Below are 14,375 nucleotides of genomic sequence, written 5' to 3'. Positions count from 1 at the left end.
AACCCCATGGCTTATTTCAACAAAGTAGGTCTGCAAGGTACTCCTAGCAAAGTTAGAGACACTTAAAAAACAGAATAAATTAATTCAAATCATAAGTGTTAACCAAGCCTCTTACTCTCAACCAAATGAACTAGTTTGCTTTACCAAGACAGTAGTCAAGTCCTAACACCCCAACAGACTAAGGCAGTACTTTTCAGGCAGCTGACCTCAAGAATTGGAGTTTCTCTCCTCTTTCACATGCATCATGTGACTTGCATTAATTATGTTTCTCACACAGCAATCAATTCATTATTATGTTTGTATTGGTGAATAGTCAAGTGTGCTCTCCCATAGCTGTCCAATTAGAAGTTCTGATACAGAGTGTGACCAGAAAATGCAAGCAACAATTTCCCTGCCTCTGAAACTGGCTCAAGATCCTTCATGCCTACCATGAGACAGAAGTTAGGGAAGACCTAATTCTCCTCTATTAAGGTTAAGCTGGTGAGGCACATTCACTTAGTGAGGCACCTGTGTCAGAAAGAACAGAGTGGAAGCCACTTAACTGCCAAACACTGGTTTGGGCTCTGCATCATGGCTTACATCTGCTGTGAGGCTGGAACATAACAGACTTGGGAATCAGACAGGTACAACTGGCTGGAATGGCAGCTGCTCTAAGATGCTTTGAATATCCCTCAGGCCCACTCTCCTGACTTTTAGATCAAGAAGCAGATGTCTCAAGTGTGGGAGTGAAAGGGGAAAATCCAATGAAATAAGATTTTCAGGGGAGTCTGGTAGTGAGGGTTGGAGGAAGACAAAATGAAAGACAAAGAAGAGGTAGCAGGGCTTTACAAGTAAAAGGCTATGTGCCATATGACGTCAAGCAAAAGAAGGCAGGTCAGCCTGGTTCCTGTGTAAACAGCTGACTCCAAACTGCTTAAGACAAAATATCTTCAGCAAGATTTTCTACCTAACACAGCTGTCCCTTCTCCTGGGACATACACTTCATGCTGCCAAGCCTAATGTGCAACTTTTCTTTCTTTTTGCTGCTTACTTGTCTTAACCAAATTCTCTTACCTCTCTCTTCAATTACATACTCACCAAGACCTGGTCAAAGTTTCTCAGTGCCCTGGGGGCACCAAGAGGCATAAATGATCCTGAATAGCTTCAGCTGGGACTTCCACCCCTCCCCGTGGGCACAGGAGTCCCATTCCAGGTCAGCTCAGGTCCTTTAGAACCTGTCTGAGCTGGTTTGATCGTGTGCCTGTTTACAGCTCTGTCCCAACCATGCCTTTGCCTGGCCATGGAATACATTGATCCAGACCTTGATTCGTGGACTACTTCTCAGTTTGACCTCAGCTCAGTCTCAACTCTACAGTCTGCCTGTTGATTACTGGTCACCATTTGACCTCAGTTACCGTCACCAGGCCTGTTCCTGACTGTGGTCACATTCCTGGCTTGGCCTTAGGCTTCATCACTACAGATCTGGCTGTGCCTCATCTCGGCAAGTCCATCTGGAGGCCTGGACTGCAGGCTGACCCCAGCTGCAGTTACCCTGCTTGGCTCCCTGTCCTATGGGGAGCAGCTGGCTGGGGAATACATCCTCTCACCTCTGGCATGGCGTAAAGCCAGGACAATTAGGAAAGTTGAATTGGGCTGCACTGGCCCCGTGCCATTCCCCCATGCCAGGATGGCTGTCAGTCTCTTACATTACAAACCAGCCTCAGGGTCTAACATCCACAGTTTTTCCAAGGAAAATGTTTTCTGTGGTGGCTCATTTAACAATTACTGACAGCCAGCTAAGGCAAAGCAGCAGAGGAAATCCAGTATCACCTTCAAGAGATCTGTTCAGCTAAAAGCCCCTGTCCAGTCAATGCTAGAAACCAGCACCTGTTGCAGTTACCATTTTGCTTCTTTATGACACCTCACCATTTGGACAAGACTAATTGCCAGAACACTTGTTATGCCAGTTAAATTGGTAGAGGGATGATCATGCCATAATCATATAGAGTGAGTGATCAAAAACATTCTTTAAAGCTACTGAAACATGACTTATATTCTCCTATACAGAAGACAATGAAAACAATTGAATGAATCAGCATTTCTAGCACTTATGCAAGGGTTTCCTTCATTACACACAACACACGTGGCTAAAAGTCTTTAGAGAACTTCTTTTGATTTAGGCATCTCCATGTCACCTATGAATAAAACTATTTTAAGGTAAGGTCAGCTAATGATCCACAGTGGAGAGGAAAAGGTGAAGTAGCAGAAAATTAGGTCTTTGAAACTTAGCTTTATTTCTTTCTTAATAAGAAGAAATTTCTTAGCAATTAGATTTGCAGTATAACATTACAAACACAGATAATTTTAAAATGTTTTTAAGTAAGAGACAAATAGTTTAAGTTTGTTTAAAATAAAATCTCCAGTACTGTACGTCTAAAAAAAGTCACACTTAGAATAATTGCTTTTTTAATTGCTTAAATATCAAGAGGCGACATATACTAAAAGAAAAATATTACAGTTTCTTTGTTTAAGGTTTTTGAAAATAAAATGGCAAAAGGAAGAATACATTTTCTGAAACAAAATCCTAATTGGAAGCAGATGTCAAGTCCTCTCAGACATAGTTGAGATAAATGAAGGCATACATTATATCTCTAGGATATTTGAGAAGATTAAATTGTAGACACTGCAAACATCTGATGCTGAACTATTTCGTGTTAGTATTACTTAGCATATCTGCTGAAGTATGTAATCTGACTATTTCTTGGTTTTGAAAAAGACAATCTTCTACCACTACTTATATATAAATGGTTGTATATACAGCTCGTACATGTCTGAAAATACATACTTATGTACATCCAATATATAAACCAAATTCACTATTTTTGCAGGCTTTAATCAAACATTCCATTTTAAATAGGCTGCAAATAATTTCAGCAGGCTCAGCATAGTTACTTCATGACAGGGATTATTTATTAGGCATCTGCTTTCTTCTAAAATGGAAATCTCACATAAGCAACAGCTAAAGATTGGTTGAAACTAGTTTGTTCCAGTTCTGCAGCAGATGTCAGTTGCAGGGTGAGGCAGGGAGCAGGAGAGGGAATGTAAAGAACCTTCTGATGTATTTTTCTCTGCAACATGAGCCTAAAATTATACAAGTCATGATCTGTAGTGGAATGAGGCAAGGCTGAGAAAAAGAATGAATGTTATCTGAGAAAACATTTATAAGAGATGTGTTATACAGTATTGATTTTACATCATTAGCTTGAATGTTAAGCAGTATGTGCTTCAAATATTCATTTTGCTGAACAGTTAACTACACAGGAGAATTATGTAAATATATTGTTGATTTAATAACTTATTAAATAATAAAAAAAATTATGAGAAGCTCACAAGGGTGCATTCTAGTATTTGCAAATAAGTTCTGAAAAGCATTTACCAGAACACCCTGCCTAATATCAACTTGATATATTAGCCAAAGAAAGATAACTACACTACAAAAATGTAAGAAAATTACTATGTCTGTGATACTTCATCAATATGATGCAGAGCCAATAGTTAGAAATAATGAGTGTCTAGAAGTTTGTGGCCTAAATAAGTCTGATTGCCAAGAGAGCTGCCTTTCCATTTCATAATCTTGGATCACTTCCAGACCAATATATCCACACTGTGTAACAAATGACATAAGGATCATATTTGTAAGAGAGCTTGTGATTTTGTAATTGAATGCTGTTCCATAATTCAAGCCTGAAAGCTATTAACTGGCAGTCCAAAGGCAATCAAACATTGACACCTCTCATTTTCCAAGTGCCTGATTTTGTGATCTATATAAATTTTTTAATTTGGTTTCCCTATTTATGTGGTGGATTGCCTTCTAAAAAGCATACTAAACTCCTCTTTCTCTCCAAAATTCAGTATGTGAGCGAGCTTAGAGCCTCAGATCCTTGTTATTTTAGTGAGGCATATAGCAATAGCAGGTGATCAACTCAACTATGTATGGAAGGCATATAATAAGAAAGTGCACTTTTCAATGGGTTTTCCAGTAGGTCTCTACTGAAAGCCTGGAATGATTTAACACAGGGCTGTCTATATCCAGACTCTGAAAGAAAGACCTGTAAAGCACATCCCCTGAGAATCCAGCCATTTTATCCCACTCTCTCTCAATTTCTCTTTTTTTTCTGCTATCTCCAACTCTACTCTTATTCCAGTCCTTATATCCTTCTTTAGCTATTTTGTCACCATGTGCTACTCAGTCTCCCTCATTTATCAAGTTCTGCCCCAGCAGCCTTCTCTTCCTTCAGATCCACTCCCATCTACCCCTCCCTTGCTATTACATATTACACCAGTCTTTCATGCTTAAACAGCTCCATTTTCCACTCAGTTTCACATACATGAGTATGTGAGAATAGTTATTCCTTGAGTATCCTTACTAATCATTTTGTCTGAAAAGCTCCTAGCTCCAGTTTTCTTAATGAAACATATCAGACACCTTCCCACTATGTCCTAGGTGTTATCCCCACTGCTGCCATTCCCTCCGGTTTGAGCTTCCTCATTCAGCCAGTCCTGTAGCATGTAACTATTCCACTTGCTGCCAGGGCTCCTAAACACCTCCAGAAATCTTTCCAACGCATTTTGCTCTCCCAGCCTATTCCCCTTCCAGTCCAATTCCCTCATAATTCCAATTGTCAGTCACGGTATTCTTCCCACCAACAAGAAGAATCCCTGTCTCACTTAACTTCTTCATTTGATCTGCCTTGCACTAGAAATAGGTGCTTTTATTTTTTTTTGTGTTCCACCGCAAATATACAGAAAAGAATTATAAAGACATATTCTTGCTCTCAGTTCACTTGTCCCATCTGAGGGAGAAAGTCAACTTGAGACATCACAGCCTGCCACTGAAGCCTGATTATTCACTGCGATGGGAGGTATGCAGGACTAATGCCCTAAAAATGCAGACATGATCCATTTTGAGGAGAGTCAGCAAAACTTTAATCTATATGGTAAATATTCAACATGTTTTCAAGTAATTGAAAACAGAAAATCTTCAACTAGGAAGCAGTAAGCATGCTTCATAGAAGACCTACCAATCATTTCACCAGTAATATATTTTTCTATACTCGTACAAAGAAGCATAAAAATAAGTGAATAAGTTTAGATTGAATACAGGTTTTTAGACCTATTAAGTTGCTTAGAAAAATAAACACAGATCCAAAGGACACTTGACCAAAAGTCCTTTGAAGCAGAAACATCTGTTTGGTTTCTTTAACATGAAGAATAACATTCGCATATGTAAATACAAGTCCTTTGAGTTAGGCAATTCTTATTACACACAAAAAATGTTAAGCCAAGCATGTGTTTAAAATATGACTCAAAGGACAACAAAAAATCTTCAGTTTCAAGGATATGTGGATAGAGCTAAATCTTAGACAAAGATAACAGTAAGATAGGCAAGGTCAAATCCTCAGTTTCTTCAAAGAAACAATGAAGATATTTCTACTTCATTCGTACATTCCATCTCCCTTCCTAGGTATGTTTCATTACATTTTAGAGGACTGCATGGACTGTTCACATATTGCACACCGGAACAGGCTCCCCAGGGAAGTGGTCTCAGCACCAAGCCTGCCACAGTTCAAAAAGCATTTGAACAATGCTCTCAGGCACATAGTGTGACTCTTGGGGATATCCTGTTGGACTCAATGATCCTTGTGGGTCTTTTCCAACTCAGGATATTCTATGATTCCGTGACTCTAGACAGTAGATTCTCTTCTACACAACTTACTGTAGACCAATCAAGGTCTCTTACTACTAAAATCTAACAAGGCAGTCTGATTACTATCTGCTGGAGACAAATCATAGTAAATATTTTTAAAGCCCATTCAAGGGCAATTAATATAAGAGCTATATTTTCACCATACTGTGAAGAAATATGTGCAAATCACAAACCAAGTGAATGTTCAAAAACATATATATTCCTTATATATGTAGCCCACACAATTCAGTAGAGGTGCTTTGTGTCAGCTAGTTCGTAAATCTGAAAAGCATTCAAATGCTTATATTAAATCCTACCTGCAGTATTCACAATTCTCTTTGCTTGAATTATTCCAAGTGGAGTTTCAACTTCCCATGTCCCATCTGATCGGGAGTTCAGATTAGTTACTTGGACAGGATAATTTAATTGAGCACCGTATTTTCTGGCTCCTGCAGCCAAGGCCATAGTTAGAGAATACGGATCAATGTGACCATCTCCAGGGTTATACAGGCCAGCTAAAACCTAAGTGGAGGTAAAATACCCCAAATGAAAGAAAGTAAAATTTACCAAAATTAGATTGATTTTTAAAAAACACTTTCTTTCTTTCTTCCTTGAATACAGTAAACTTTAAGAAGTCAAAAAAAATTTTCAAAATATATGATATCAACCTCTACCCGACTTAACAATGGCCTATGCAAGTAAAATTTGATCTCCCATCTCTTTGCTCAGATCTCCCATGCAAAGGTTGCAATGCTTTAATATTATAGTATTATAGACATAGTAAATAATAGTATGTATTCTAACATACAGTTTGCACTAAAAATTCACAAGATTCTGTCTTTAGGCTATGATACATCTGTTTTTCATTGAAAAACAAGAATCTGTTGTACAATTTGTATAAAGAAAGGAGATCATCCATGTATATATCTGATAGACTAATACTTAATTGCAATGAAAGTTACATTTCATAAAACTGGATTCTTTACCTTATCCATGTTCAATAAGGGAAATAGCTCTTGCACTTTCTCAGGCGTGATTAGATATTGCTCTGTTGGGTGCCAACCAGCACGAGTCATTTGGTATTTGAATTCATCCACCCTAGTAGGGGTTGAAGCAATTCTGATACTGCCAGGCTGATGAAACCCCACAGGCTAAATCGAAGAGAAACAGCAAATTACTGAAAGAACCTTTACTGATTGCCATATATGTATTTTCCTGTGCTAAGGGAACTCTACAGGAATTTTTCCACTAACATCACTGAAAAAAATGCAAGTAAGCTAGGGGTCCTTGAAGAAACAGGCCTTAGATATAGACTCCTAGAGAAAATAAATTTTCAAGAAGTTACCAAATTAACTTCCTAAGTTAATGCAGACTATCTTCAAAACAGTTGCAAGAAGCATCTATTGAATGCCATGATACATTCATTTTTACTAACAACTAATTAATATTTGATATTTGCACTCACACACTTTCAAAACCAGAATCAGACACATCTCAAAAATAAGTATATATAATATACTTTATTTTAAAATCTATCATCTGCATAATTTCCTATTGACATGTTGCTGAATATATTTAACTAAGTGCCTTTATAAACACAATGAAATACCACTCGCCTTTTTTGTCTTTTTAATAAATTAAAATACCCTTGTAGAGCTGGACACTGAATGCTTACTTTTCTTCACCTTTCTATGTTACCTCACAGGACAATAATAGGGCTGAATAAGTCTTTTACTGGAACTCAATGATAATCTGATGTGGCACCTTATCTAGCTGAGTAGCAGAAAGAAGAAAAAAGCATTTTATGACAAATACAAAAAATATCTGTCATACATATATATGACAAATATTTAAAAAAAAATAAAATTTGTAGACTAGTACAGTGAGGTTAATTCAATTTCTGCTGCTATCCAAAGCAAGCACAAGTTTAGTAAATTAAATCTACATGGCTGCGAGATGCCAGATGAAAAAGATGACTCCTGTGTTTCTCCGCATATCCATTCCTTAAGTCACTAAATAAAAATACATCTCTGAAAGGGACTGGAAGAATTGCAGCAATCTTCTCAAGTACAGACAGCATCATACCACATGAATTTTTAAGCGGACATATTTAAGGCAGGAATGTATCATAATCAATCCATTCATTCCAGGTTTCTGATGCTATTTTAGCTCCTTTATCAAGTTAAAGTTGCAGACCCTCTGCTGTGTCTTGAGATGTTTTATGAGCACCATTTTCCTAAATTGTAGAGGGATCTGGAAAACCATCTACAATATGTAGTGACTAGGCATGCAGAAGAATGTAGTTCAATAAAAAGGTACATACTCCTACTTCACACCCTCATCAACTACACTTTTTTGTAAGACTATTACTGCAGTTGGTATTGCTCTGAATTAACACTTCAAAGGTTAAGGGGATTACCTGTCCAGTCTCTTCTTCCAGCTTCTCATAGAGTTTGATGCTGTAAGCATGGATTTTCTTCAGGTTTATTCCAGGATGAAAATAAGTAGTTAAACCAGCCTCAGATAAGAAATAGGAACAACATAGATTAGAAATGCAGTGTTCTTTCCTGCCTTCCAAGACTCGTTTAAAAAGGAACTGCCAAGATACCATAAAGAAAAACAACACGTGGATAGAGCCAACTGCTACAAAAATAAAAATAAAGTCCTTTCCCTACTTATGCCATTTTTGGTTTTTGCACAGGTGTTTTTCCATCTGTCTTTTCTCATCAAATTTGCCCACCCATGATACTGTTGCAGTTGTTCTCTCCTATAATTCCCTTTCTTCCTTGAATTATACAGTTTACAGCTTCAAATGTTTTGAAAGACATGCAAACTTCATTTCTGATCAACTAAATCAAATTACTAACTCTAAATGTCCTGTAGTATGGTCTTTTCCTTCTTACAAATGGGGATGGGAAAGAAACCAAACCTTCAGAAAGACCAGATCTTCACAAGAGTTATTGCATTCCTGGAGTGTATGCAGCAGGGGGCAGGGGAAGATGATATTCTTCTATTCCCAACAGTTGTCTCATGTGTCAGTTAAAGAGCAATTGTTGCATTTTAGAAGTAGTTTAAGAAACTATTGTATATATTTTGTGCATCACTTTACTAGGTTTGACTTCAGAAATCTGTCAAGTTCTTTCAGATTCATGCAAAGGTAAAATCAAGAAGTTATTACAGCCTCTTCAATATTTAAGAAAATTATTCACCTGCCTACAATAGAGATGGCTGCACCAACCTAATGACATTCATAATTGTAGACATTTAGTCCTTAAAAAAACAGAATTAAAGTGCGTTACTGAAGTTAAGCCTAAGTCTTTGTATGTCCTGAACTTGTCAACTCACTAAAACCCTTCTTCAAGTGAGACAGCAGGAATGTAAAATTACCATAGGTGTTCAAGATAACTGCACAGATTTAAATATTTTATACACATCGTGCATTTTGTACTAACTAAAATAGATCTTATTCATGGATTAAGGCTGCTTCCATTATGGGAGCTGGACACTGGAGTCCACCTTTTGAGTTCACTGCCATTCTGAAAAAAAAATACATCAGGAAATTCATAGGTAAAAAGTGACACACATTGCAGAGTTTCGGTTGTTTCCTTCTAAGTTGCCCAGTATGTATAAACATTAAATACTCTTAATTTTAATGCATCAGCTCTGTTCTGTGTTACATGTTTTGAGGATTTAACTTTTAAATCTAGTGGAATACCTGCAAACATATGAATAACAAAAGCAAGATTTAGTGGTCTTTAAAGACATATTTTAATTCCAACTAATTTGACTGTGCTAGGAAGCTATTAAATGTTACAATTCTCTATAACTATATTAATATATATGGCATTAATTAGGTCACACATCCTCATTCTTTTAAAACATGACCTCTTCTGTCCCATCTTTCTTTGTGCAGATTCACGTCTAAGACAGTATCTTTTTCTTCAGAAAGTTAGCTTCAAATTGTCCTTAGCAAACAGCTTACACTAAGATACTATTTCAATCAAAAAACATAGATCATATTCAATGACATGACAGGTACTCAGTATCTTCGTAGCAAAAGGGTCATTACTGTCTGGCATTACTGATTGTATGTCTTGATGCTAGCAATGGTGTTGAAAGCTGTTCCTACCTTTGTTCTTACGAATTTTATCTTTCTGATATCTCAATTTATCTACAATATCATAGTGCACTAGATTACTGAATGCCCAGATAATCCAATGGAAAAGAGTGTTAAATTAATCATTTGTCAGTATCGTATTTTCCAGTTCTAACTATATTCTATTCACAAATTTGACTCTAAGTATGTTTGGCAACGTTCATTACCTCAACAGTCTTATTTTAAGAAGTGATCACACAAACCTGTAGGAGGGAGATTCATACATAGTAAGGGCCCCATCAAGCACAAAGCAGGCATGTTGTTTTCAGGAAGTCCCTGGGCTAAATTAATAGTCTGGAAAAAATATTCCTTGCTCTTTTCTTATTATCATATGGGATCATTAGCATCATACAGGACACAGCTGAAGACCAGATATTTGACTAAATGTGATTTTTATCTCATTTGATATGTGTGCCTTCACATTGTGAACACATTTATTTTACTTACCTTAGACTAAACCCCAGGGCTGTTTCACTGAAGAATTTTTAGCTAAAACTTGTTTGTTTCTCAAAAAATACATTCTAAGGGACTGTTTTCAGTCTGTACAGAATGAAGAAATAAATAAGCCTTGAAATATCTAAATTTCTTTAGCCATGTACAATGCCTAAGAGTAATTAATTTACTTCTACCTGCAAGCCTTGTTACCTCATATTGCTTTTACTGTATTCTTTTATTTATGTAATGTAAACATTTTCTGGCCTTCTGTTATTCTTCTAAATGTAGTAATGTATCTCCCAGATGTAAGGAAATTCCATTTTAGTGGTCACTATTAGTGTAGTCATTTTGAACTAAATGAGCCACAAATCACTTGCAATTTAGTTACAAGCCCATATATATTAAAGAGTATTTAATTGCAAGTATTAAACAAATACTTCAATCTCTTGCACTTTTAAGTGAAGAAAAGAATTTTAAAAGCATTTGATGCCTTTTGGGTTGAGATAACAAATGTTTCTGATTTCAAGAGTGCAGCTGGGAGACAACTATAACCTGATTTCACGATATAAAAATTAAAATAATAAAATAATTATAATTATAATGAAACAAAAAGATTGAATGGGTCCTCAGGAGATCTCTCTTAAATTTCATATGCAAAGCAGGGGCAGCTACAAGATTAGACCGCATTGCTCAAAATTTTTTCCAGCCTGGCCTCTGAGAGTCTTCCAAGACAGAGGCTGCTCTACTTTCCTAGCTAAGTATGGAACTTTGCATTTGGCCTTGTTAAATTCCATAAAACTGCCCGTTCATCCTTTCAGCCTGCCTAGGTCCCTCAGCATGGCCGCCATGCCCTTGAATGCATTGACTACTCCTGTCAATTTGGTGTAAACTTTAAACTTGGATGAGCATGTACTTCATCACCTACTCCAAATTACTGATAAAGATATTAAACAGGATGGGTCCCAGGACAGATTCCTGTAACACACCACTTATTTCCAGGCTTTGCTTAGAGTATGACCCATTCATCAGCACCCTCTAAGCCCAGCCATGCAAAAAGTCTTTTAACTTTCTAGTTGTCCAGCCATACAGACCATAACATCTTCAGGTAAGTACATGGATAGTATAGGAGAGGGTGTCTAAAGTCTTGCTGAAATCTAGGTAAGTGACATCCATTGATCTCCCTTTGTCTAAGAATTCAATGATTTCATAATAGACAGCAATCAGATTTGATCTGACGTGATTTATTCTTGGCAAATTTATCGTGACTGTTCCAAATCACATTTTTTCTCCTTTATGGACCTGGGACTCATTCCATGATTTTCTGAAGAACTGAACCATGGGTAGCTGGCCTTTAGCTCCTCCGCTCAGTCCTTTGGCTTTTTAGAGTCATACATATGCCCTTCTCAAAATCTTTGGCACCTCCACCAGTTTCAACAATCTTTCAAATGTGATACATCTGCAGCCTTGCGATGAATCAGCAGCATTTTTGGATGCAGCCTATCTGGTCCAATGTATGTGCACGTGCCAAATTACTCCAGTAATCCCTGGTTTGGTCCTCATCCACTGCCAGTAGTTACTCTTCTCCTTTAACTCTGAGGCCTGAGAAACCCTGTCAGAGAAAACTGAGTCAAGAAGGCACTGAGGCCTTAGTAGCGTACACTCTGACTGAATTACTCACCTCATTCAGCAACAGTTACTTATTTTCATTTTTCAGTCTTTTACTATTAATGTGGCAGTAGAAGCAGTTCTTGTTGCCTAATTTTCCTTACAAATCTTAAATATAGCTTTGGCTTTCCTAACATCCCCTTCACATGCTCAGGTAACTTTTCTAAATTGCCCCATTTTCAGCTTTTTCCCACTCTATCTCCAGTATACCGTGTTTTTTTCTGGAACTCAGTCATGAACTCACTCTGGCCCAGCTGGCTTCCCAGTGTGTCTACACATCTGTTTTCCTGAATTTCAAAGTGAACCATTCTTGCAGTTGAAGAGATTTTCTCTAGGCTTTACTATTTTTTTTTAAGAGATTTTGTTATTGTAGGTAAACATGATCTGGAAAAATAATTTAAAGAATGGCCACTTTGCTATGAGAATTGACATAAATGCTTTAAAGCATTTTTATAGTTGAAATTTTTAAATGTTAAAATGCTTATGTATCAGTTTTGTTCTATTTCAATCAGTGTCAGATTTTATACCAATGCCATTATTAAATTAGCTTTCTGGAGGAAAATATTATCAACACTGTTATATACTGAATTCTTCTTGCAAGTTTGACCAAATTGTAACAAGTCATTATTTGTCTTGTGCTGTGCTTTACTGTCAGCAGCAAAATCAATTGCATGTTGCAAGAAAAAGTGTAATATAACATAAAATAACTTGCTCTGCTATACCTTTTCATAACTGGTAACATAAAAATGTGGATACTTGTTGTGCTGTTTTAATAGCACACATGAAACTCAGCCAAATTTATCTCAGACCTGAGAAGTGAAAGAAAGTTTTCGCAGCAACAACAGCAGGAATATGATCTATCTGAAACATGATCCTGAGATCTGGCAGGACTTCCTGGACGGTGAAAGAGGTAAAATGTGGTATAGTGCAGCAACATCTGAACTAGACTTTCAGCATTGTGGCTGCAGACAATGTGCTACATGCTTCACGTCTTAACAGTATGTGTAATTGTCATCTGTATCTGGTACTGTATCACTGTGAGAAAAACACAGTATCTGGTATAACAGGATATATGTAACTGTGACTGATGGTCACAGTTTTGATCTTTCTAATTATCTGAAACAGAATTATCATCTTTTTCATCTTCAGATGAAGTCCTCTAATACTGAGTTCAATGAAAAGAGACAGTATACCATGAAGTTATCCATTTTAACATAGCCCATGACTAGGTGTCTTGCTATGTTAATCGCATCAAATTCTGTTCTAACAGGTGTCATGAGGCAGCCCTCTCAACTGTGGTAGTGCAGCCATTTTCTCTGCTGAGTTCCAGGTCCCTCCTTACCTTTGAAACTGAGTCTCACTCAGGGCTCCAATGCTGCACTCACTAAGAAGTGTGGGCAAAAGTACTGAAGGCAAGGTTGCTTTAACACTGTTATGAGCAGTAAGTTAGGGTGAGCAAGTGTAACAACAAGAACAAAGGAAATGTTCAGTAACAACACCCCATTCATGATTCTGGTTCCTTACTCAACTAGGGGATTTTTTTATTGTTTTTTACAAACATATTGTTTTGTGTATGCATTTAAATACAATTCAGTCTGTGCCTCACTCCTGTACTTACGTCAAAGTACTCTTTGAGTATTTTGTAGTTATGATTCAATACAAGATGCCTGACTTTGCATGGTGTTGCTCTGTTTGCTGGCCTGTTGTATGACTGTCTAAAAGATATGCAATTACTGAATGTTGCTTCTTCTTACTATATACAGCATGTTTTCTTTTGCTTTGTTTATTGAGAAGCAAGTAAAATGAAGTATATGACTTATACACTGCAGGCAGTGATTTTTTTTAATTTCATTTTTACTATTGTTCCCTCAAAAAGCCCCCAACACACAAAACATCTACACTAAGATGAAGCATTTCAGACTTCAGACTTCCTCCTCTGGGAGAAGTATGAGAATACAAATAAAATATAATACATCTGAGTCATCTTCCTTAATTTGTCCCTGACAGGTAGAGTATTGCAAAAATATTCTATTGTATTAACAGAGTAGATCAAGAGACATCAAACTGCTGGGTCTCTGCTCTTTTGTGTCACTATACACATGGATAACGACCTCCCAATTTCAGTTAAGAATAGCTGGAAATGAATGGAAAAAGCATCTATTATTGTATTATTGTGGCAAGCTTTATTTATTTTTGTTACATTATCTACTCCAGATATAGATTAAGAAAATACATAATTACATAAATGCATATTGTGCACCACTATGACCATGTGCTTAACATTATTAAAGGAGGTGCTGCTACCCTGACATTATTACATGCATGTCTTTTTAGTTCTTTTCCTTAGAATGCAGACAAATATTCAGGCTTAAGAAACTCACAGTGTACATTTGT

At 36.9% G+C, this 14,375-nt stretch overlaps 1 protein-coding gene across 1 annotated transcript in view; it reads right to left on the bottom strand.

Moving 5' to 3' along the window:
• The window catches only part of DMGDH (dimethylglycine dehydrogenase), a 40,792-nt gene that overhangs the window by 23,912 nt on the left and 2,505 nt on the right, over positions 1–14,375 (bottom strand). The window contains exons 3-5 of the mRNA XM_069001067.1: positions 8,145–8,243; positions 6,712–6,876; positions 6,043–6,247 (exon numbers count right to left, since the gene is read on the bottom strand). Of these exons, the coding sequence (XP_068857168.1) occupies positions 6,043–6,247; positions 6,712–6,876; positions 8,145–8,243 (469 nt within the window). The remainder of the gene's footprint in view (positions 1–6,042; positions 6,248–6,711; positions 6,877–8,144; positions 8,244–14,375) is intronic.

This window comes from Aphelocoma coerulescens (assembly GCF_041296385.1).
Source record: "Aphelocoma coerulescens isolate FSJ_1873_10779 chromosome Z unlocalized genomic scaffold, UR_Acoe_1.0 ChrZ, whole genome shotgun sequence".
In the NCBI taxonomy this organism is placed as follows: domain Eukaryota; kingdom Metazoa; phylum Chordata; class Aves; order Passeriformes; family Corvidae; genus Aphelocoma; species Aphelocoma coerulescens.
This window is presented reverse-complemented; position numbering and strand designations above follow the sequence as displayed.